The 23,776-nt window shown below is 47.7% G+C and overlaps 1 protein-coding gene across 1 annotated transcript in view; it reads right to left on the bottom strand.

The window, feature by feature from the left end:
- Nucleotides 1-23,776, bottom strand: part of POLR3B (RNA polymerase III subunit B) — a 129,399-nt gene that overhangs the window by 91,008 nt on the left and 14,615 nt on the right. Inside the window, exons 8-10 of the mRNA XM_066590492.1 lie at nucleotides 21,323-21,440; nucleotides 16,539-16,647; nucleotides 1,519-1,641 (exon numbers count right to left, since the gene is read on the bottom strand). Of these exons, the coding sequence (XP_066446589.1) occupies nucleotides 1,519-1,641; nucleotides 16,539-16,647; nucleotides 21,323-21,440 (350 nt within the window). The remainder of the gene's footprint in view (nucleotides 1-1,518; nucleotides 1,642-16,538; nucleotides 16,648-21,322; nucleotides 21,441-23,776) is intronic.

Below are 23,776 nucleotides of genomic sequence, written 5' to 3'. Positions count from 1 at the left end.
CTCAGTGAGCTTACGAAGACTCACAGAGCGCCACTTTTTACACCCCGTCCCCGCCGCTGAGATCAAGAAATACCCCCCAAAAAAGCATGGGAGGAGGAGGGATACCTGATTTAATTGCCCCATGCCCCCATTCCAACCAGCCCCGCAGGCCCCTGAAGGGATTTGTATGGTGGGACACTGGTGTGGTTATTGTCCGTGTATACAAGGTACCCCTTGAGTAAAAACGTCCACCATGAGCTGCAAAACAATTTTCCCATTTTTTCGCCAATGCTGTCTGGGCAATCGGGAAGATTATGAAATCGCAGGTATATCCTGTAGTGCTCCTCGCACACCCCTTATATAACTTGGCACTATACCCGGCCCATTGAGATGGGATGAACTGGCGGAAGAAAGACGGCCCTTGAAGCTCAATCTGTCATAGGCAGGGTCATCTCTTGGGGGGGGACAGATGAAGGAAATGGCTTAGCTTTTCAAAGGGGTGTCAGGGCATAAGTGACGCAAATATAGGGGTACGTGCACTACACTGGTAGACCCATAAATACGATTCCCCCAATATTTTTTTTTTATTTCTGGGATACTTGTGGGGTCCATTGTCTGGAAAAGACAGAGGTGGGGGCTAGCAACATCCACATTTACACTCGCGGTCGCTACAAATTGGGGTATTTGGGGAGAAATTGAAGGCGGTTTTGTTATGGCTAGCAGAACTGCTGGAACAAATAAAGTTAAAGTTTTAACACACTTTCACACAATCACGTGACCGGGGACCGCACACCGCGGCTCCCCGTGACCGCTCCAAGCTGTTGGCTACCTCCAGTACCCCACAGCTTTATTCTACAGGGACGACCTGTTTTCACGGCCCTGTAGAATAAAACCTAGATATCCAGGACGTGAAAGCAGGCATGACTGGTCACTAAGGGGTTAAAGGAGGAAAGTATGGCCTATTTCTTTATTTTACACCATTTCCTAACCTAATCCTTTTTTTTTTCCCTTCAGTCCTGGAAAAGCCTTTTAATCTCCAAGAAACACCCCACACTTGTTGGTTGAAGTCTGCTAGTCTGCCACTTCATGTGGCATACCAGATCATCAGACTGGGGGGATTTCACAGTACAGATCAGAGATGCTGTGAACACATCATTCACCGTCAACCCGAATGTCACTAAATAACAAATCTCTGCATTAACCTACAAGGCAAAAAGCAAAAAAAATCCCATAAAAACATTAAAAAAAAGTTTGTTGCTTTAACTAAAAACACATGTAGAATTGAGGCTATTCGACCGGGTCACATCAAAAAGGGGGAGAAATACAAAACAATAAAACTTTATTTAGTGTTAAGCCTGATGTAAGAGCCTCATAATTAGGGCTCTCTCTCTCTTTACCTTGTTATGCTTTGTATTACAGGCTGCATAGCAGCGCCATAAAATTACATAAAGAAGTCAATATTAAAAACACGAACAGAAAAAAAAGCCCTAAAAAGAAAAAGCAAGGTGTATTGACCTGCATATAAAATAAAAATCCCACCTGCATCTGGGTGAAGATCTGTGCTTTCTGGCACTCCTCCAAGCTGGGCCCAAAAGCCGCCATCACATGTTCTTCAGTTCCGATCATTTGTACAATTTCTTGGTCACTTTCGACACCCATTGCCTACCGGAAGAAAGTCAAACCCGTCATTCGTGGTCACGCTCGCCCCGTGACATTTGTGCACGCCGCGCCGCTCGCTGGAATTACTTTCAGGCACTTATTTGACTCACGTGTAAAATCCAGCCATCTGGCAAAGTCGGCTGCACAATAGTAGAACCTGAACGAGCCATTAAAAGCGATTTTCTATCAGTTTTAGTGCCGGAGGTTAAATGCTATGGCATGTGAACATAAGTGCGGCAGTAAAAGGAACAAGGAGAAAATGACTTTTTGCAGTTCTCCGGAATCTGGGGAGTTTTGCTTGTTGTTGGGAAAGGTGAATACACCAAGCGTTATATTACAATGGTGGGATCTAGAAACTAATGATGTGGCCAATGTGCTTGGCAGAAGTCGGGTGCCCCCCCGGTTGTATGACCCCCGCCACTTCATTCCTAAGCTCTAATAACTAAAAGGCACCTTCCATTTTTTATTCACATGACCAATTACCGGGTATAATGAAAAGTGTCAGTGGGTGGCAAACTAGGCAACTGCCTAAGGCCCCCGAGAACTACCCTAAATTTAAAAATGAAACCCCCCAAATATCTGAATACTATATTTAAGCATGGTATGGTTTGGACATTGAATGCCAGTATTGTGTGAGAAATATACACTGAATGATATGTTATTAGAGACAGCTTGTAGTACACTGGACCGCCTTCGGATTTCAGAAGCACAGAAGTTCGTCACGGGCCGTCCAGAGGACCAAACAAACAACAGTCCCCACCACTACTCCACCTCCAGTGTTGACATGTGCCATGAAGGGTTCATCGATTCAGGCTGCTTGTGCCAAATTCTGACCTCCCATCAGCATGGGCCAACAGAAATCTGGATCCATCTGACCAGGTCATGTTTTTCCACTGCTCAGTGATCCCATTTTTGTGTTCTTCTGTTCACTGGAGTATCGCCTTCCGGTTACTCCGAGACAGCAATGCTGAAGTAACCGGTAGTCCGCTGCTAAAGCCCCATTTGTGCTAATGAACATCAAGTCGTACATTTGGAAATGTAGTTGGAGCACTGGAGTTGTATTCCATTGCAATCTACTTGATGTGCACCAGCGGTTTGTCACAACTATTCTTGACATCGTCCTCCGACCCCTTTCCACAGGATCCCCTTTCACTGGATTGTCTCCCTCCACCACGGCGTTCTCGGTATACTCGACACACCGTTGCATGAGAAAACCCCACAAGGTTGGCAGTAAAATCCCGGACCCGGCTACTCTAGTACTGATGACCAGGCCTCATTGAAAGTCATAGAATGGTAGAGTTAGAAGGGACCTCCAGGGTCATCGGGTCCAACACCCACTCAGTGCAGGATCACTAAATCATCCCAGACAGATGTCTGTCCAGCCTTTGTTCCATTGAAGGAGAACTCACCACCTCCTGTGGCAACCTGTTCCACTCATTGATCACCCTCACTGTCAGAATGCTTTTTCTAATATCTAATTTGTGTCTCCTCCGATCGCTGTTATTTGCAATCTAACGTGGATTCACGCTGAAACTTGCTTTGTGATTCTATGCTGCACTCCGGGATCACCGGTATAATTTACATAAAGGAAAGCTCTAATTGTGAAAGAGCGGGGGTCTCTAAAAAAGTGGCCATTCGGTGAATATCTCACAATGAACCGCTACATGGAAAATGGTTCCAGAACTGGGAAACCTATGTAAGGGGATTCCAACGAAGGCTCTGTTCATGCTTAGAGCACTGATAACAAGGACGGGTCTTCTTATCATGGAGACATAAAACGTGGAATATCGATTCACATGTGGTCATATACATCAGCGTGGAGAGAGCCGACCATACGGAGACTTGTGCTCTGGGCTTAATAGGAGCCAGTTGGATGATTGCTCTGTATTGGATGCTTAATCTGCATTGCTTTTATGGTATTAAGCAAAGAATAAGAGTGAAATAAGCCTCCTTCTCCCCATGTGTGCTGAACATACCAGGCAGCCAGGAGTAGCCGTGATCAAAACCATTTACGGAAGATCAAGAGCGGTGCCTGTGGTCTCTTTAGTGTATGGCACTGACTGATCACAAGAGGGGAGGACCGGACCAGATGATTTAAAGCCTCTCTAAGTGTAGGGAGCACGTACAGCTGGCAAACACTCCCAGACCTAAAGCTCTGCATCTTACAGACCCTTCCCACAGAAATTACTTCTAAGACAAACTAAAATTGTTCTTGAAGGCCGTTACAAAAAAAATAAATAAAAAATTTAAAAAAAGCATACTTTATTTTTTATCTGATGAAGTTTTACACATGAGAGAGACCAATGCCATGGCTCAGCTATTGGCGGTGCCACCCAACAATGGAGAGGTGGGCACACATTTAGTCACTCGACATTTATAGTAAAATATATCCCCAGGGACTGGCCGGCTAGCGCCCGCACTTCAGGTTCGTACTCCGGTTCACCAGTTGAGTACTTCTATTGATAGAATGAATAGGTTTCAGACGAGTATATATGTCGGTAGGGGTAGCATCACTCCTTAGGGAGAGCACTAAGAAGGTGAGTGAGAAGACTTATAGGGCCATCCATGCTCCTCTGGGTAATATGCAAAGGGAGATGGGACAATAGCTCTACAGCGCCACCTATTGGATGGCAGCATTCCTCCAAATCAATTTCTGACCCTTTATACAGGTCTTTAAAGCAACGACTGGGAATTGAAAACAAGGGCGAAGGAACAATTCCCAATCATTGCTGTAAAGACCTGTATAAAGGGTCAGGAATAGGGATGAGCGAGCGTACTCGGAAAAGCACTACTCGCTCGAGTAATTTGCTTTATCCGAGTATCGCTGTGCTCGTCCCTGAAGATTCGGGTGCCGACACGGAGCGGGGAGCTGCAGGGGAGAGCGGGGAGGAACGGAGGGGAGATCTTTCTCTCCCTCTCTCCCGCCCGCTCTCCCCTGCTCCCCGCTGCGACTCACCTGTCAGCTGCAGCAGCACCCGAATCTTCAGGGACGAGCACAGCGATACTCGGATAAAGCAAATTACTCGAGCGAGTAGTGCTTTTCCGAGTATGCTCGCTCATCCCTAGTCAGGAATTGATTTGTAGGAATTCTGCCATCCAATAGGTGGCGCTGCAGAGGTATTGTTCCATCTCCCTTAGGCCGCCTGCACACGGGCGGAAATCCCGCAGCGGTATTTCCCGCGGGATTTCCGCCACTGAAAGCCTGCATAGGAGTGCATTACAATACGCACTCCTATGATGACGGCCGCGGTTTGGCCGCGCGAAATGTCGCGCGGCAAACAAACCGCGGCACGTCCTATTTCTGTGCGGGGCTCGCAGAGCCTCGCACAGAAACGTCACTCACCCGGCCGCCAGCTCCAGTCTGCGCCAGCTCCGGCTGCACATGAAAGAGCTGGGGCCGCCAGGCGCGGGCGAGTACGCGCTCGTCACTGCAGGCTCTCGGGTCGGGTCCCGCGGTGAGATTCTCGCCGCCGGATCCGACCCGCTCGTCTGCAGGCCGCCTTATAGACAAACATGAAGTCACACGTCCGTGATACAGACATGTTGCAGATTAAATTTTAACTGTAAGGCCGCCTGCAGACGGGCGGGTCGGATCCGGCGGCGAGAATTCTCGCCGCGGGACCCGACCCGCGCGCCTGCAGGGACCAGCGCGTACTCACCTGCGCCCGCCGGCTCCGGCTGTTTGATGTGCCGGCTTGCCGGGCAGCCGATGCATGCGCAGACCGGAGCCAGTGGCGGGTGACATTTCTGTGCAGGGCTCACAATAGAGCATGCCGCGATTTGTTTGCCGAGCGATATTTCGTGCGGCCAAATCGCGGCTGTCTGCATAGGATTGTGTTTGTTAACGCAATTCTATGCAGGCTTCCAGCAGCGGAAATTCCGCAGGAAATCCCGCCGCGGAATTTCCGCTCGTGTTCAGGCGGCCTAAGTCATCAGCATTTCATCACTGGTGGATCTGTATTTGCGGACCTTGCTTTATTCTCTACTGGCTAAATAAGGATCTGTATTTGCCCAATAGAAAATACCAATGAATACAAAAATGGAGGCGAAAACAGACAAATTTAGCACATTCTGCATTTTTAACCCTTTCCAATCCACTGTCTGACGTCTGAAGACATTCTGATTGAAGGCTGTACAGCTCTGATGTCGGAAGACGTCCAGCAGGGTATTCTTACTGTAGATTACTGGCCGCTCTGTTGTCGGGGGCCTCTCCACCATGTCACATACCGCAGTACTGGCTCTAGCCAGCAGTGGCGCCATGGTAGAAAGAGAAAGCCCCCCCTAGAAAACCCGGAATCCAAAATTGGATTGCAAAGAGTTAAAACACGGCTATGTAAAATACAGCGAATAGTTACATCAATTTACTTTACCTCCATATTACAGTCCATAAAACATAGATCAAAGCGGGAGTAAAAATTCTCTCTCATCTCTAAGCGGCCTTAAAGGGAATCAGTCACCTCTGAACAGCACCATAAACTCATCTACGGTGCTGTTTTGGGAGCCGCTGGTTGTATTTTTTATACTTGCCTGCGTTGTCCCTTGGTGAAGTCCCAGAATGGCACAAAAATCTAACTCTTAAAGGGGTTGTCCCGCGCCGAAACAGGTTGTTTTTCTATAGGAGAACGCATGCACAATGATATGAAAAGAGATCTTCAGACGGCTTGTAAGCTTCAGCAGGCGACAGTGAGGAAATCAGGGCGCAGGTTAATATAAAAAATACATCCCCCAGCTACCTCCCCATAAAGCACCATAAGTTAATTTATGGCTCTGTTCGGAGAGGACAGGTTCCCTTTAACCCTTTGCAATCCAATTTTGGATTCAGGGTTTCCTAGGGGGCTTTCTCTTTCTGCCATTATACAATGTTGCCATCTGCTGGCTAGAGCCAGTACTGCGGTATGGGACATGCTGGAGAGGCCCCCGACAACAGAGCAGCCAGTAATATACAGTAAGAATACCCTGCCGGATGTCTTCCGACATCGGAGCTGTACACCCTTCAATCAGAATGTCTTTAGACGTCAGACAGTGGATTGGATGGGTTAACCCCTTAAGCAATATTTTGGGGATTTTCATCTCGACTTTCAAAAGCCATAACTTTTTTTTCCCATTGACATGGCTCTACAGAGGAATTATTTTTTTGCACGGCAAACTGTAGTTTTTATTGATACCATTTTTGTGTACATTTAATGTATTGTAAAACTTTCACTTTCTTACTTTACACCGGAACCGCGGACAAGAGCCTTCTTGGGCCCAAAGAGGCTAATCTACTGAAAGTCCCCTTTAAAGTGGTTACAGGATGGTACTATCCCAATAGACTGGCCAGGCTATTCCCCGGACGTGTTGGAGGGGCTGTGCTAGATTGAGTTCCCTAATCCATATTTTCTGGGAATGTCGAGTAGTTGTCCCTTCATGGAAGGCAACGTTAATACATAGACTAACAGGGTTCTATATATCCCCAAATCCACAACTAGCAGTGCTACTTCTGAGCATAGAACGAATTCCAAAGGAAGTTAGGATTCTCACGGCTCATATCCTACTCACGGGGAAAATCAGGCCCGCCGTGGATTCTTCATGTAGAATCCGTAGCGGGTCCCTCCTGCCCCGCGGACCTGAGGCTAAAAATCAGAATAAACTCACCTGCTCCGGACGATGCAGATCTTCCTTCCTTCGCGGCCGGATCTTCTTTCTTCGGCCTGGCAGATGTGCTCAGCACGCCGGCGACGTGCCAAGCACATCCGCCGGGCCGAAGAAAGAAGATCCGGCTGCGAAGAAGGGAAGAACCGCAGCGTCCGGAGCAGGTGAGTTTATTTCTGGTACGGGTCTCCCGCAGATCCTGACAGCTTCCATAGGCCTTCAATGGAAGCCTGCGGGAGACCCGCACTAAAAGTGGAGAATGTGCATTTTTTTTCCCGCACGCGGATCCGCACCTGACGGGAAAAATTACATCCGCAGGTATTTAACTACCTGCGGGTGTCCAATGCATCCCTATGGGGCACGGATCACACATGGAGGAGAAACGCTGCAGATTTTAAGCCCGTGGACATGAGGCCTTAGGCTGTCTGCACACAGCAGAGTCGGATTCCGCATGTGGTATACCGCAGCAGAATCTGACCTCGACAGGAGCGGCGGCCGCGTGTACCTGCCTTTTCGCCTTTTCATCTGCACTGCAGATGGTCTGCACGGCTCGCCGTCGGACATGCGCATTACGGATTTTTTCTCCATGCGCCATCACTACGTGATGACACGTAAGCGGCAACCTATCCGCAATGTTAACTGCGGACAGACGACTGGTCGTTCGGCTTCCATCAACTTCAATGGAAGCTGCTCATTCAAAATTTGCACAAGACTGGAGCATGCCGTGACTTTTCCTCCACCAATTGCAGTGTGCAAGAAAAAGGGTTTTTCTATAGCATGCTACGGGCGGTATTTGCTGCGGAATCCACAGCGGGCGTCTGCACCACGGATCCGCAATAAATCTGTTTGTGTGCAGGCAGACCTAGCAATAAGGAATAACAGGTTACCTGTCTTTCAGAAAACATGGAAGGGGTGGCTTAACCCCTTAAGGTCCAGGCGGTTTTGTACCTTAAGGACCAGACACTTTTTAGGGATTTTACCCATGTGGCGGTTTTACTGCCTTATTTTTGTGCCTTTAGCTACCAAAATTATTTTTGCTGCGTTTTTTTTCCCGTGACATATAGGGCTGTTTTTTAAATATCTTTTTCACTGACTTTTTTTCCCAGTTTTTTAGTTTTACTTGGGGTAAAAAGCTAAAAAACAAAAAGATTTTTTTTACCATTTATTAGTTATTTTTTTTAATTAGTATATTTATGCTAAAACAAAAAAGTACAGGAATGGGTTCCTCTATTTATTTCGGTTGTTTTGATATATAATATGTATGGTTTTGGTTTATAGGGCGCATATGGCGACGGTTTGGGGTTATTTTCTTTCTTATGTATATATTGTTGTTTTATTCTGTCATTTTGTTTTACTTGTGTATGGAATTATATTTTTTTACTATCTATGTCCCCATGACGTCATATAAGACCTCTGGGGGACATTCACATGTTTTTTTTATTTATTTGACACTTTCCCACTGTAGCTGGGGCATCCATAGGATCCCCAGTTACAGGGAAAGACATCCCCCTGTAGTGACATTAGTCACTGGCAGAGCTGGTCAGGGTCTAATATGACCCTCACGCTCTGCTGCAGCAGGGAACCCCGGCGCTCACATTACCCCCGGGGCTCCCGTAGTGTAAGTTACACTTCCACTTTTCCATACACAGTGCTCATTGAGCACTGCGTAATCGGGGAAGGAAAAGACAGAAAGGGTTAAAAACCCCTCCTGCCTTCTCCTCCAGGTTATCAGCCATCACTAAAGCCCCATTTACACTGAGAGATGATCGCTCAAATGATAGTTGAAGTGACAGATTTGAGCGATCTTTGCATACTTTACAGTAGCTAATTAGCTACTATAGAATATGCAAATGGGGCAGGACACAGCTGTGGCCACTAATAGAAGAATACAGCTGTTTTGCATAAACAAACAGCTGTATTCTTCTCTGCTCTGACTGCCAGTGTCTCTGCTGTGAATTCACAGGAGGACACAGGCACAGAGAATCTTATCAGCAGAGCCTGCTGTGATAACAGCCTACTCTGCTGATAACGGCTGATCGCTCAATTACAGCAAGCTAGAATTCAGCGATCAACGACTTGTGGACGAAAACTGCACGATGTCCCTGCATTTAGACAGAATCGCTCAAAAGACGGCGCTTGGTCCTTAATGGGTTAAATATGTAGATATGTGGGCAAAAAGGTAAACTAGATCTACTTAGATTGCTTATATAGGAGCTAATGAAGAAAGGCGAGATGGTTTCCTCACCCAAGACCCCCCAATAAAGTCTTCTCCTGATCCCCCAATTCACAATCCCCATGTATAAGGGCATGCCCAATAGAAGTTCACCAGTAAAGGCCCTTTTTCATTAACCAATGATTGGACACGAACATTTGCTCAAACAGTTTTACAGGGGTAGATAGTCTAACGGGCTTGGACCAACAACGAGCACGTCAGTCAGCGCCGGCAGATTATAGGTGGTATGGGGACACCAGCGGTCACTACGATCACATGTACTCCGACAGAACGCCACCGACCAGCCAGCGATTTTATGCTGACATAGAAGACACAATGACTGAGCGTTTGCTTATTTGTCGTCCCTCTTAGACGACTGATGATGGGGAAACAATCACTCATGCCCGATCATCGGCGGTGCAAAAGGGACTTCATCCATTACATGGATAAAAGGATTAACAACTGTGAAGCAACTAAAAAATAAGGATGATTATCAGATGGCGGCCGCAGACTAAGGAGATAGAGGCCCCATGATTAGGAGCCTGCAGATCAGTGTAATAACCCTCAACTTCATCACTGTATGATGTTATGACCTGTCCATCTGCATTGTGCATAGTACTCTGTACATATCAGAGCTACAATATGTGGCTATCAATTATTTATCGGAGGCTGTAAAGACTGCAAATACATATATTGACCTGGTTGATTTAACCCACTTGTACACTACGGCCTCATGTCAACGGGGAAAATGAGGCCCACTGCGGATTCTATCTGAGCCCGCGGACATGAGGCCTAAAAATAAGAATAAACTCACCTGCTCCGGACGATGCGGATGTTCCTTCCTTCGCAGCCGGATCTTCTTTCTTCGGCCAGGCAGATGTGCTCAGCACGCCGCCGACGTGCCGCGCACATGCGCCCGGCACATCCGCCAGGCCAAAGAAAGAAGATCCGGCCACGAAGGAAGGAAGATCCGCATTATCCGGAGCAGGCGACTTTATTCTGATTTTAGGTCTTCTGCGGATCTGGACGGCTTCCATAGGCTTCAATAGAAGCCTGCAGGAGACCCGCACGAAAATGGAGCATGTCCATTTTTTTTCCCGCACGCGGGTCCCCGCCTGACGGGAAAAATGACATCCGCCGGTATTTAACTACCTGCGGGTGTGTAATGCATCCCTATGGGGCGCGGATCCGCGTGCGGGAAAAACGTTGCGGATTTAAAATAAACATTTCCCCGTGGACATGAGGCCTAAACCATAGATTGTGATAGAGAACTTATCCCTAACAATTGACCACTTGGTGGCAGTATTGCGCTGACTTAAGCTGTATACTGTGTGTTTGTATGGCAGGAGGAATCTTCGAATTGCAGAATGAATGCCAGAATACCTCGTTTAACACGTTCATTTAGCACATAATATCCAACCACCCAGCTGTTCTATATTTTCTCAACCATTCAATGGCTTATGGATATAGCAGGGATTCATTGTAAGGCCGGGTTCACAAGACCGTCGGGTGATAAATGAGGGGTTAAAAAAAAAAAATCTAAAATCGCAGCGTTTTACTGGTTTCTCTTTTTTTTTTTAAATTTCCTTCTCATGCCTCCCAGCAACATGAACAATGTAATTGCGTTTAAAACACACCTAAGATTAATAATATGGTTGTTATACGCGCAATACGCGGTAAAATAGAACATGCTGCGTTCTTTTTTTGCACGCCTAACATATGCAGTAGAGATACGCAGTGTACTTTCGTTGACACCATTTACCGCGTATTATACATACGCAATGCAAATCCGTTCATGCGAGCCCGGCCCAACCCCGAGAGCTGAACGGCAAAACCCAACCGTGCAACGACTAGATATAGAATTAAACTTTATACTCTTTCATGACCAAGCCTCACTGATGCTCCCGTGTGCGGGGCACATTCTGCAGAACTCTATTTTTACAGACATAGCATTACCAATTTTTTTTTTTTTGATGCAACGTCTGGAAATTCTTAGAGAATTTTCTTTCGCTTAATATTTAATTTTTGTAGTAATTAAGAAGTCTTTATTTTACTTATTTCCACTTTTTTTCTGTTTTAGTCCTGCACAGGGGACTTGAACTTGCGATCCTTTCATCAATTATCTATAGAATGCAATACTAGGATATTGCATTATAATTTTTTTTTTTTTTTTTAACAGGCCTCGTAGGATGTGCCACAGGCAACATTGGGGGCCTTCAGGAGGCTCAAGGCTGCCACGATACCCACACAGCACCACTACAATTATATGGCAGCAGGGCGGTTCGGGGCATTTAAATCCTTGTCGCTGCAGAAAATCTGAAACAAACCCACCAAATGCAAATGTTCCCTTTAAAAGGGAACCTGTCACCTACCTAAAGCACCATAAGCTAAGTAAGGCCCAATGTCCACGGGCGGATTTGATTTGCGTCACCTGCGCGGGAGATCCGTGAGTCAAGCCGCCAATAGGGATGAATTAGCATCCGGAAGACAGCAAAAAGCATGCAGATGTGATTTTTTTTTTCCGATGTGCGGATGGCACGCACGGGAAGAAATCGCAGCACGATCCACTTATCTGCGGATCCTGCAGGGATGGCTTCCATTAAAGTCAAGGGAAGCCGTCTGATCCACGGCGCAGCCACAGCTGTCATTGTTGACAGGACGCGGATCCGCGGGAAAGCAGATTTGAAAAAAAGAAATGCACTGCGCCTGCGTGCGGCACGCACATCTGCCGTGCAGGAGAAAGAAGATCTGGCCGGGACGGAGGGGACCCGCAACGCAGCCAGACAGGTAAGAAAATGACCATTAAAATGTCAATGGCTGCGGGCACACTTGGAATCCGTGCGTGCCCATGCACGAGGCCTAATGGTGCTGTTAGGCGAGGTCACACGGAGCAGGGTTCTGTAGGTTTTTTTGCTCACCCGCTTCCTGGTTGCCACCGCTATTTTCATAGTCCTATGCACACACTCTTCCACAGAGTTGTATAGGAGACCGGAACGGACGCTGAGAAGAGTCAGATTTTTGACCAGGGCATAAACTTCAGCGGCGGGCAACGTAGTATCTAAAATTAGCTCTCTTTCCCCCCCCCCCCACTCCCCTCTGCAACCCCCCGCTCAACCCCGGCGCCCCCCGAATCTTTTCGCCCGAGTAGTCAGTTACTCGAAAAAAGCGGTGCTCGATTGCGAAATCGCCCTAAACGAGTACGTTCGCTCATCTCTACTTCTCATGCATGACCACCTGCTCATTGGGATAACAGTGCAACCAATTCTTAGAAATGTACAAATACTCTGCCTCAAAAATCAAATAACTATTTAAAACACGAGAAAACGTGTAAATTCTGGCCTTGAAGATCTTCTAATACAAACAGCTAATGACTCCCTCTAGTGGCCAACAGTGCGAACAGCTGTCTAAGGCTCTGCCTTTTAACAGAGATGGGGATCAGCAAACGCCTCACCATACGGTGCAGATTTTGATGCAGATGCGCACCAAAATCTGCCACCTATAAACGCACCCCAGAGCGGTACTAACCATCTCTGTCTTCAGTTACTCAGGCTTTAACCCCTTCCCACCCCCATGCCGTACATGTAAGTCATCAGAGGGAAGCAGTTCCTAGGAAATGACGTATGGCATATAGATGGAGTGGGCTCAGGAGCGGAGGTCCAGCCAACTGCAATGGGAGGCGGCTGTAACGGACAGCTGAGGTCCTGCTGCAATCGCAGGGATCAGAGATAATTCTAACCCTGGCCATTAACCTCTTATATGCTGAGGTCAATAATGATGGCGGGGTGGAAGCTATAAACAGAGGGAGCTCCCTCTGTGACCTCATCGGCCGTCTGCCATGCATTCGCAGAGGAACGATGGGTTACGATGCAAGTGGCCTCCAGGTCTGCCAAGGCTTGTAGTATTAATGAAAAGAGGTAATGCGCTGCAGTACAGGACAGGGGATGACTTACTGATTGGTGGGCATCTGACTGCTTGGACTCCCAACATATACCTACATTTTTGACAGCAGCGGCCATGCATGCATCCCACCACTCCGTTAACTTCAATGGTGACTGCTGGAGACAGCCAAGTTCAAGCACTCAACAATCTCCGGTGGTCCCACTGCAGTGAGCGGAAGCATGGCATACAATACCGAGTCAGGCCACTGCGGTGAGCGGAAGCATGGCATACAATACCGAGTCAGGCCACTGCAGTGAGCGGAGGCATGGCATACAATACCGAGTCAGGCCACTGCAGTGAGCGGAAGCATGGCATACAATACCAAGTCAGGCCACTGCAGTGAGCGGAAGCATGGCATACAATACCAAGTCAGGCCACTGCAGTGAGCGGAAGCACGGCATACAATACCAAGTCAGGCCACTGCAGTGAGCGGAAGCATGGCATACAATACCAAGTCAGGCCACTGCAGTGAGCGGAAGCACGGCATACAATACCAAGTCAGGCCACTGCAGTGAGCGGAAGCATGGCATACAATACCGAGTCAGCCACTGCAGTGAGCGGAAGCATGGCATACAATACCGAGTCAGCCACTGCAGTGAGCGGAAGCATGGCATACAATACCGAGTCAGGCCACTGCAGTGAGCGGAAGCATGGCATACAATACCAAGTCAGGCCACTGCAGTGAGCGGAAGCATGGCATACAATACCGAGTCAGGCCACTGCAGTGAGCGGAAGCATGGCATACAATACCGAGTCAGGCCACTGCAGTGAGCGGAAGCATGGCATACAATACCGAGTCAGGCCACTGCAGTGAGCAGAAGCATGGCATACAATACCGAGTCAGGCCACTGCAGTGAGCGGAAGCATGGCATACAATACCGAGTCAGGCCACTGCAGTGAGCGGAAGCATGGCATACAATACCGAGTCAGGCCACTGCGGTGAGCGGAAGTATGGCATACAATACCGAGTCAGGCCACTGCAGTGAGCGGAAGCACGGCATATAATACCAAGTCAGGCCACTGCAGTGAGCGGAAGCATGGCATACAATACCAAGTCAGGCCACTGCAGTGAGCGGAAGCATGGCATACAATACCAAGTCAGGCCACTGCAGTGAGCGGAAGCATGGCATACAATACAGAGTTAGGCCACTGCAATGAGCGGAAGCATGGCATACAATACCAAGTCAGGCCACTGCAGGGAGCGGAAGCATGGCATACAATACAGAGTCAGGCCACTGCAGTGAGCGGAAGCATGGCATACAATACAGAGTCAGGCCACTGCAATGAGCGGAAGCATGGCATACAATACCAAGCCAGGCCACTGCAGTGAGCGGAAGCATGGCATACAACACCAAGTCAGGCCACTGCAGTGAGCGGAAGCATGGCATACAACACCAAGTCAGGCCACTGCAGTGAGCGGAAGCATGGCATACAACACCAAGTCAGGCCACTGCAGTGAGCGGAAGCATGGCATACAATACCAAGTCAGGCCACTGCGGTGAGCAGAAGCATGGCATACAACACCAAGTCAGGCCACTGCGGTGAGCAGAAGCATGGCATACAACACCAAGTCAGGCCACTGCAGTGAGCGGAAGCATAGCATACAATACCGAGTCAGGCCACTGCAGTGAGCGGAAGCATGGCATACAATACCGAGTCAGGCCACTGCAGTGAGCGGAAGCATGGCATACAATACCAAGTCAGGCCACTGCAGTGGGAACGGAGCAGTCCACTTCCTGCAAAAATCAGCCACAAGCACAGGTCCTTATCGACAGACCCTACAAAGCTAGCAATAATGAGCTATCCTGAGAATAAGTAATCAGTAGTTTACAACCCCCTTAGGCCTCATGTCCACGGGGAAAATCAGGCCCGTGCGGATTCTTCATGCAGAATCCCGCAGCGGGTCCCTCCTTTTTCCAGGGACATGAAGCTAAAAAGAAGAATCTACTCACCTGTCCGGACGCTGCAGAGCTGCCGTATCTTTTTCTTCGGCCCGGTGGATGTGCTCGGCATGCCGGCAGCGTGCCGCGTGCATGCACCGGGCACTCCATTTTTTTTCGAACTCCTGCTCTCCCGCGCGCAGAGAGCAGAAATTGAGGCGCGGGTGTGCCGTGGATCCGGACGGTTTCCATAGGCTTCAATAGAAGCCTGCGGGAGCCGTCCGCGCGGGAGACCCGCACTAAGGCATATAAAATGGAGCATGCCGCGTTCTTTTCCCCCGCAGACGCAATCCGCGCCTCAAGGAGAAAATGACATCCGTGGTTATTTAACTACCTGCGGGTGTCCAATGAATCCCTATGGGGCACGGATTCGCGTGCGGGAAAAACGCTGTGGATTTTAAATCTTATTTTTACCGTGGACATGAGGCCTTAGGGTGTCACCCTGTAAACAGTGTTACTCAATAATAAGAGTATTCTCTGACATATCACGGCCATACTTTGGGATGTCGATGTTGTACTGCATCATTAACCCCGCTTTCTACCACAATGTACCGCAGGGATGGCCAACCTTTTGCCGTCTCTGGGCTACTTTAGAAAAAGAAGAGTTGTTTTGGGCCGCACATTAAATACAGAAACAGTAAGGATGTGGGGAATAGTCCTCCAAACAACCCCCATAATCCTTCAAACAACCCCAGGCTATATTGACCGCAGGCCGGAGTCAGTGACTGCTTCTGCAAGCACGCCCGGACACGGCACCCTGTCCAAGCTCACATGCAATCATGGCCACGGGTCCATTTCTGTTACCAGGGGAGGGGGAGACTGTGTCGGCTGACCACGATGGGACCACTATCTCTCGTCCTCATCGCATTACTGAATAGGAGTGGTCAGCACTCAAGAGGGCAGGAAGGAGAATCGCCACTACATGCTAGACCCGGAGTGACTGAGTCAGACAGTGCCGCCCGCTGCCGTATCATCAGTACGAGCCTGCCCGTTAGTAGAAGTTCACAGCCCCCCCCATCCCCTTCCTTTGGGACGCATTCAAAGCCATCCTGGGCCGCGGGTTGGACAACGTTGCTGTACAGCGTCACGGAACAGGATGGCGCTATATGCAAAAAATGATAAGATTTTATTGGAATGCATGGCATGCAGCTGGACGGATCAGCAACTCCTGAACCCACCTTGAATATAATGGCGATGGGAATATCCTCTGATAAGGTGTTGTGCTTCAGGTAGAATCTGCCCTGCTTCATCACCAAGTTGGTTCTGCTTTTCTTCTCATGGGTGGAGCTGAACAAGACAGACAAGAATACATTGAAAAACTGACACGGACTACTACAAAACAAGGAAGAAATGCAGACGAAAATACACAATTCACCAATTACCCTCCACGGGTAGGTACCAGAGGCAGGGACTGTAGCAATGAATGGGGCTCACCAAGAGGACAGAACCCGCAGCCCAGATTATCCCCTCTCTTTGAACCCCCGGTCCACAACTATACGAGTGTGAGGGAGGAAGCACCAGGCGAACACTGGAGCCACGAGAAGATTTTTGCCATGGCCTGCCATTAACCCTTTCCAATCCATTTTGTATCCTGTTTTTTCTAGGGCGCTTACACTTTTTCTGTCGTTATACAACAGCGCTATCTGCTGGCTAACGCCAATACTGCATGAGGTGACACAGCAGAGAGGCTGGCAATATACAGTAAGAGAACCCCGACGGACGTCTTTCAACATTGGAGCTGTACAGTCTTAAATCATAATGTCTTCAGACGTCAGACAGTGGATTGGAAAGGGTTAATGGCTTACTCATATGAGCAGTCCATGTTGCATCTGCGTATAAGGCCTGTTTCACATGGGAGACGCGATATTGACGCAAGAAAAATCGCAGTGGTGGTCCATGCGGAGCTGACAGCGGCTGTTAGGTGATTTTTTTTTTTTTTTTTAATGCAGCTAGGGCTTATTTTAGGGCGTTTACAGTAGGATTTCCTACTGTAAAAGTTGCATCGCACTGCATGAAAACCGCGTTTTTGTGCAATGCAATAGAGATGAAGGCTCCGTAGGGAAACATGGACTACAAAACATCGCAAGTCGCAAACATCTCTAGCAACCTGCGATTTTTTTTGACGCGCAATGTCGCAGCCTACAAAACATCGCTATGGTGAAGGAACCCATCGTAAAGCAGGGGCTTCACACACACATGCGATTTGTAGCGTTGTCGAATCAGGAGAAAATTGTGCGATTTTGTTGCCCGTGTGAAACCGGCCTAAAGAACACACCGCACACAGACGGCATCCATGTGCTGCACATATTTCACAGATCGGTTGATGTTCAATGGGCTAGCCTCACCCGAGTCATCTGAACACAAGAGTCTAAGCTACATTTTCCCCACTCGGACCTTTGCACCCAGACAGATCCGTGAATAGACCCAATGTGAAATCCATTGCACGTGTGGAGAAAAAACACGCTTGTCTGAATGAGCCCTAAAGAGGAACAGTCCCATCCTCTGACAAGGGGAGCCACATAACTTTACAGCAGGCTACTCGCGATTCCTGCGATAGTTTATTTCACTTCTCCCCATTTGCCCACAATTGCTCCCATTTTTGTCCAAGCCTAATACTAGTCAGGTGCCATGTGGGCTGTCTACCACTCGGCATTAGCGGCTGAACTGACGTTTGATTGACTCAGAGTGGTGGAAACTGTACACTTAGTTGACTAGTATAGGCCTCGGAAAGTAAATGGAGGATTGCGGGCAAAGGAGGACTAGAGGCGAAAAAAAAAAAAAACTACATAGACCCAACTGTAACAGGTCTTATCTCCCTATAACTGGCATGAGAAGATGTGTCGTCAGCCAGCCTCAGCAGACAGATCACTGTGTCCAATATGCATCTCACGCTGTAAGACTCTGCAGTTTAAGAAGAAGTTTATGTAAACTTTTTAAAAACTTCTGACATGTCAAATTTTGATCAGTGGGGTCCGGGTGCTGCTGACAAAAAAGCAGAAGTACTCATCTGCACGTTCAGACGTTTCCATCAATGCTGGGAGCGATGAACGGGTTCCACAGAAAGTCTATGAAGTCCTTACACCGCTTACAATGATGGACTAATGGACAGCACTTGGATAAGTGTTCCTTTTAGTGATGGGGGTAGGGGAGGGGGTCTCAGCACCCAAACCCATTTCAATCAGAATATCTGATGTCACTATGACATATCAGACGGTTTTTAGTAACACTTAATATACCAGATCTGGTCTTAAAAGCCAATTACTGCCACCCACAGGCTGTCTGGGCATGCTAGTAGTTGTAGTTCTGCAGCAGCTACAGAACGGAGATCACTTATTTAGAAGATGCATTTTTACGACACGATCCTAAATAATGTGTCCTCGTGCAGGGATCAATACAAGGACTGACAACCCTGCGGCTCCTAAATATTTTCCCGACCGGACGCAGATTATTTTTCTGCTCACAAAACAAATTCAAGGATGTTTTGTCCGGTTATAGATTTCCAATGACTCGGTGTTTACACTCAGAAGGATGAGATTACCTTCAATCTTTAAAATACGGGATTCTGCTGTCAGGTCGGTGACGGACACATTAATTAATTCACCCCCCCAATCCCTCTGTGCATCTGGTATGTAATGCAGGAGACAGTGATGCTCAGGTTCTAACCCACAAGGTATGGAGGCAGAGACGGGTACGCCAAGCTTCTACTATATATCAACTGGATGAAGGCATTTAGCATCAGGGGCCACTGAAAATGTTATTACGTACACGTACCACATGCAATGGTGCGAAGGCCCGAAGGTAGGAAGCTGGCCCGCAAGCCAGTTTCATACTTGGTGTATGCGGCTGTGTTAAAGGATCGGTCGGGGCTCCATATGCTGGGCGATAACATATCCTAGCAATATGCTAACACTTTTTAAGATGGTAAAAGCAGTTTATGTTTTACCATTCCCTATACAATTTTACTAGAACACAATTTTGCTTTAACACCTTAAGGACCGCCCCCCCCCCTCCCATTTACGTTTTCTCTTCAACCCTTTTAGAAAATCCTAACTCCTATTTATGCTCAACTTAGATATCTTGGGCTTGTTTTCTGCGGGACAAGTCGTATTTTTCGAAGCCACTATTTAATGCGCTGAAAAACGTTAAAAAAATTCTAAGTGAAATAAAGTGGGGAAAAAAAACTAAATTTTGCCATCTTTGGTGTGGTCTTGTTTCTACAGCTTACACACTGCAGCAAAAATGACATGATAACTTTATTCTACGGGTCAGTATGGTGACTACGATACCAAATTTATATAGCTTTTTTTAAAATTTTTTTAATCCCCATAGGGAACATGAATTTGTGATGCTTTGATGGCTCCTGCAGTATGATGTTACGTCATAGCATTAAAGGGGTTGTCTCGCGGCAAACCTCAAAATTTTACCTTACCCCATTCCCCCCGTCACCCCCCTGGCATAAAATAGCAATTTTTAAACCGCTTGCTACTCACCGATCCGACGAAATATGGAGTTATAAAAATCTTCTCCCTAAGATGGCCGCCGGTCCTTTCCCAGGGATGCGCTGCGGTTGTCTCCCATGGTGCACCGCGGGTCTTCTCCCATGGTGCACCATGGGCTCTGTGCGTTCCATTGCCGATTCCAGCCTCCTGATAGGCTGGAATCGGCACACGTGACGGGGCGGAGCTACAATGACGACGCGGTGACCAGCTCTCCGGCACGAGCGGCCCCATTCACCAGCCAGAAGCACGGACTGCGCAAGCGCGTCGAAAAACGCCAGAAGACATCAGAATTAGACGGATCCATGGCGACGGGGACGCCAGCAACGGAGCAGGTAAGTGAATAACTTCTGTATGGCTCATATTTAATGCACAATGTACATTACAAAGTGCATTAATATGGCCATACAGAAGTGTATAACCCCACTTGCTGCCGCAAGACAACCCCTTTAAATTATAATACAATCTGTCAGGCAATCTATTAAGTCATGTCACAGGCATGGCTTAATAGGCAATCTACAATGGCAGCCATGGCAACTCAAGATCTCATCGACTGGGACAGTGCAGGACCCCCTAACATCAATCAGGGTATTTGAAGGGTTAACAGCTCTAATGAGCGGCACTGCTAATTGGAGCTGTTGCGGGAGGGTGCCATTTGTAGAAAACAACTGCCACCCGTATTGCATGGGGCAGGATCAACCTGCGATCCCTCTCCATACAAACTCTTTACCTTCCAGGATGTAAATTGGGACAAGCTGCTAGGCTAGGTTGTCCCAAGCAGCCATTCTGCCACTACTCCCACATTTCCTATGTTGCTTTGCATAGCCCTGCTCCAATCAGCTGCAAATCTGCAGCTGAATGTCGCCCCTCTGTTACATGAAGTAACTAGCTGTGTCCCCGTGTCCCTGTTACTAGAGAAGCCAAATGTCTAAAGACAGGAAATGGATTACAAAAGGTGCAGGAAGAGAAACCCCTAGTGGCAGCCACTTCAAACATGATTCAGTGAAAAAACTATAAAAAAAAAAAAAAAAAAAGTATAATACAAGATTGATGATTCGCACAAAGGCTGTTAGAGGAGCAAAGGGCCCTTTTACATGGAATGACAGTTGAGTGCCAGACATTTGTCCCGAAGATCATCACACCTGTGTAGAGATGAGCGAACGTACTCGTTTAGGGCGATTTTGCAATCGAGCATCGCTTTTTTCAAGTAACTGACTACTAGGGCGAAAAGAGTCGGGGGGCGCCGGGGGTGAGCGGGGGGTTGCAGAGGGGAGTGGGGGGGGGGGGGGGGGGAGAGAGAGCTCCCCCCTGTTCCCCACGCTCCACCACGCCGTCCCCCGAATCTTTTCACCCGAGTAGTCAGTTACTCAAAAAAAGCGATGCTCGATTGCGAAAGGCGCAAGGGATTTTTTTTTCGTCAAGATCTAAAGCAAACCGCCGTGTTTATACAGTTTCCGCAAGCATACCTTGTAACCGAGGCCCCCACGGTTCCTTTCCGGTCAGCCTCCACAATAATTCTGTTTTTGGAAAGCTGTTCCTGAATCAAGATGACTTTTTCTACTCCCTTAACAATGAAGTAACCGCCTGCAAAATCAGCAAAGAAAAATTGGTCAGCCTAATGCAAGCCACCATCATGTGCGATATGAAGATTTACAGGTATTACAATCCAACCTTCTACATCTGCAGTATAAATGGTCTTTGCAGGAAAAACACTGGTGGCTTACCCTTAAAGCCCAATGACCACGGGTGGACTTGATTTGTGGAACCTGCGCGGGAGATCCGCAAATCAATCCAGCCCATAGGGATACATCAGCGTCCGCAAAAGAATTTAAAGCATGTGGATAGCAATTTTTTTCCCGGCCTGCGGGAGAGAGAAAAAAAACAAAAAAAAAAACGCAGCATGCTCCATGAAGTCAATGAAAGCCGTCCGATCCGTGGCACACCCTCAGCTGACAGTGCGGATGTGCTGCAGATCCCATGGCAAAGCAGGAGCTTTAACCCCTTAAGGACCAAGCTGTTTTGTACCTTAAGGACCAGACACTTTTTAGGGATTTTACCCATGTGGCGGTTTTACTGCTCTATTTTTTTTTCCTTTAGCTACCAAAATTATTTTTGCTGCAAATTTTTTTTTTCCGTGACATATAGGACTATTTTTTATATCTTTTTCACTGACTTTTTCCCCCTGTTTTTTTGTTTTATTGGGGGTAAAAAGCTAAAAAAAATTGTTTTTTTAACATTTATAATTTTTTTTAAAATTATTTTTATATTTACACTAAAATAAAGTATAGGAACGGGTTCCTCTATTTGTTTCGGACGTTTTGATATATAGTATGTATGGTTTTGGTTTGCAGGGCGCATACGGCGACGGTTTTTGTTGGCGTCTGCTTTGTGTTATTCTCTTTCTTATGTATGTATTGTTGTTTTGTATTACTTATTTATGTAATTGTGTTTTTTACTATCTATGTCCCCCATGACGTCATATAAGACCTCTGGGGGACATTCACTTATTTTTTTTCCCTTTATTTGACACTTTCCCACTGTAGCTGGGGCGTCCATAGGAGCCCTAGTTACAGGGGAAAGCAACCCCTGTGGTGACATTAGTCACTTGCAGAGCTGCCAGGGTTTAGTCTGACCCTCCAGCTATGCAGTAGCAGGGAATCCCAAGAGGTCACATGACCCCCCAGGCTCCCGTAGTGAAAGTACGTGTTACTTTCACTTTCCCCATACAGTGCTCAATGAGCACTGTATATTGGGGAAGCAGAAGGCAGGAAGGGTTAAAAACCCCTCCTGCCTTCTGCTCCGGGTTATCAGCTGTCACTAACAGCTGATAACCCGTTCCTGCCTCTGACTGATTGCAGAGGCAGGAGACAGAGCACCACCGTAATTTTACTATCCGCGGTCCTCTAAGCCCAGGACCAGCCGCCGTAAATTTACCGTGGCTGGTCCTAAATGGGTTAAAGAAAAAAATACACTGCGCATCCGCCATGCTAAAGAAAGAAGATCCAGCCGCGACGGAGGAGACCTGCACTGGATCCGGAGAGGTGAGAAAATGTCTGCGGGCACACATGGATTCTGTGCAGGATTCGACACTCAAAATGTGTGCATGCCATGGACATGAGGCTTACGTCCCATTTACATGATCCGATGATGGGACAGGAGCGTGCATGTAAAAAAAAAAAAAGTTCATTTGCCCAATCATTGGGCTGGGTGAAACTGCAGCCGATTACCCAATGAACGGTTATTGCATCTTTCATGCGGCCCACTGTTATGAGGAGCACATCTCTCCATCTAAAAAGAAGCTGTGCTGCCAACAGTGAAGTGCGATTGCTCTAAGTAAGACAAACCAAGTAATCAGATATGGGGGATAATTAACTGAATGAATAGTTGTCCCCCCCCCCCCCATACCGTCTACATCGACCTCTGTGAATGCCGGGTAGAGGAGTGCTGATTTCCTTGAGTGGCACTGCTTGCTTATACATTTCAGTTTGATCCATACAGAAGGACCCTTAGCAGGAGAACCACCACAAAATAACCACATGAAAGGAGTTGCGGCACACCACTGTCATTCACAGGACCGTGATTTTGGCACGTATTACGCACACGATACGCGGTGCAGTCAAGAGAAGTAAATGGATTTTCATTGATCCGTTCACATTAGTGTGTAAGCACTGTGTGTAGATATGCGCATGAAAAAGATCGCAGCATACTCAATTTCACCGCGTATCGCACAGCGTGAGCCCTATTCTTTTCTATGGTTCAGTACGAAATGGGACTTGTCACTCCAGACAACCGTCTGCCATGTGTCCAAGGTCCATTGAGGTCTTTCCTGGACCCAAGCCAGGCCTTTTTGGGAGTGACACAGGATCATCAGGGGCAACCCCGGTCAGTCTTCAGCTTTTGGACTTCCGTTCGCCGCATGA

The sequence above is a fragment of the Eleutherodactylus coqui genome, chromosome 2, assembly GCF_035609145.1.
Source record: "Eleutherodactylus coqui strain aEleCoq1 chromosome 2, aEleCoq1.hap1, whole genome shotgun sequence".
NCBI lineage: Eukaryota > Metazoa > Chordata > Amphibia > Anura > Eleutherodactylidae > Eleutherodactylus > Eleutherodactylus coqui.
This window is presented reverse-complemented; position numbering and strand designations above follow the sequence as displayed.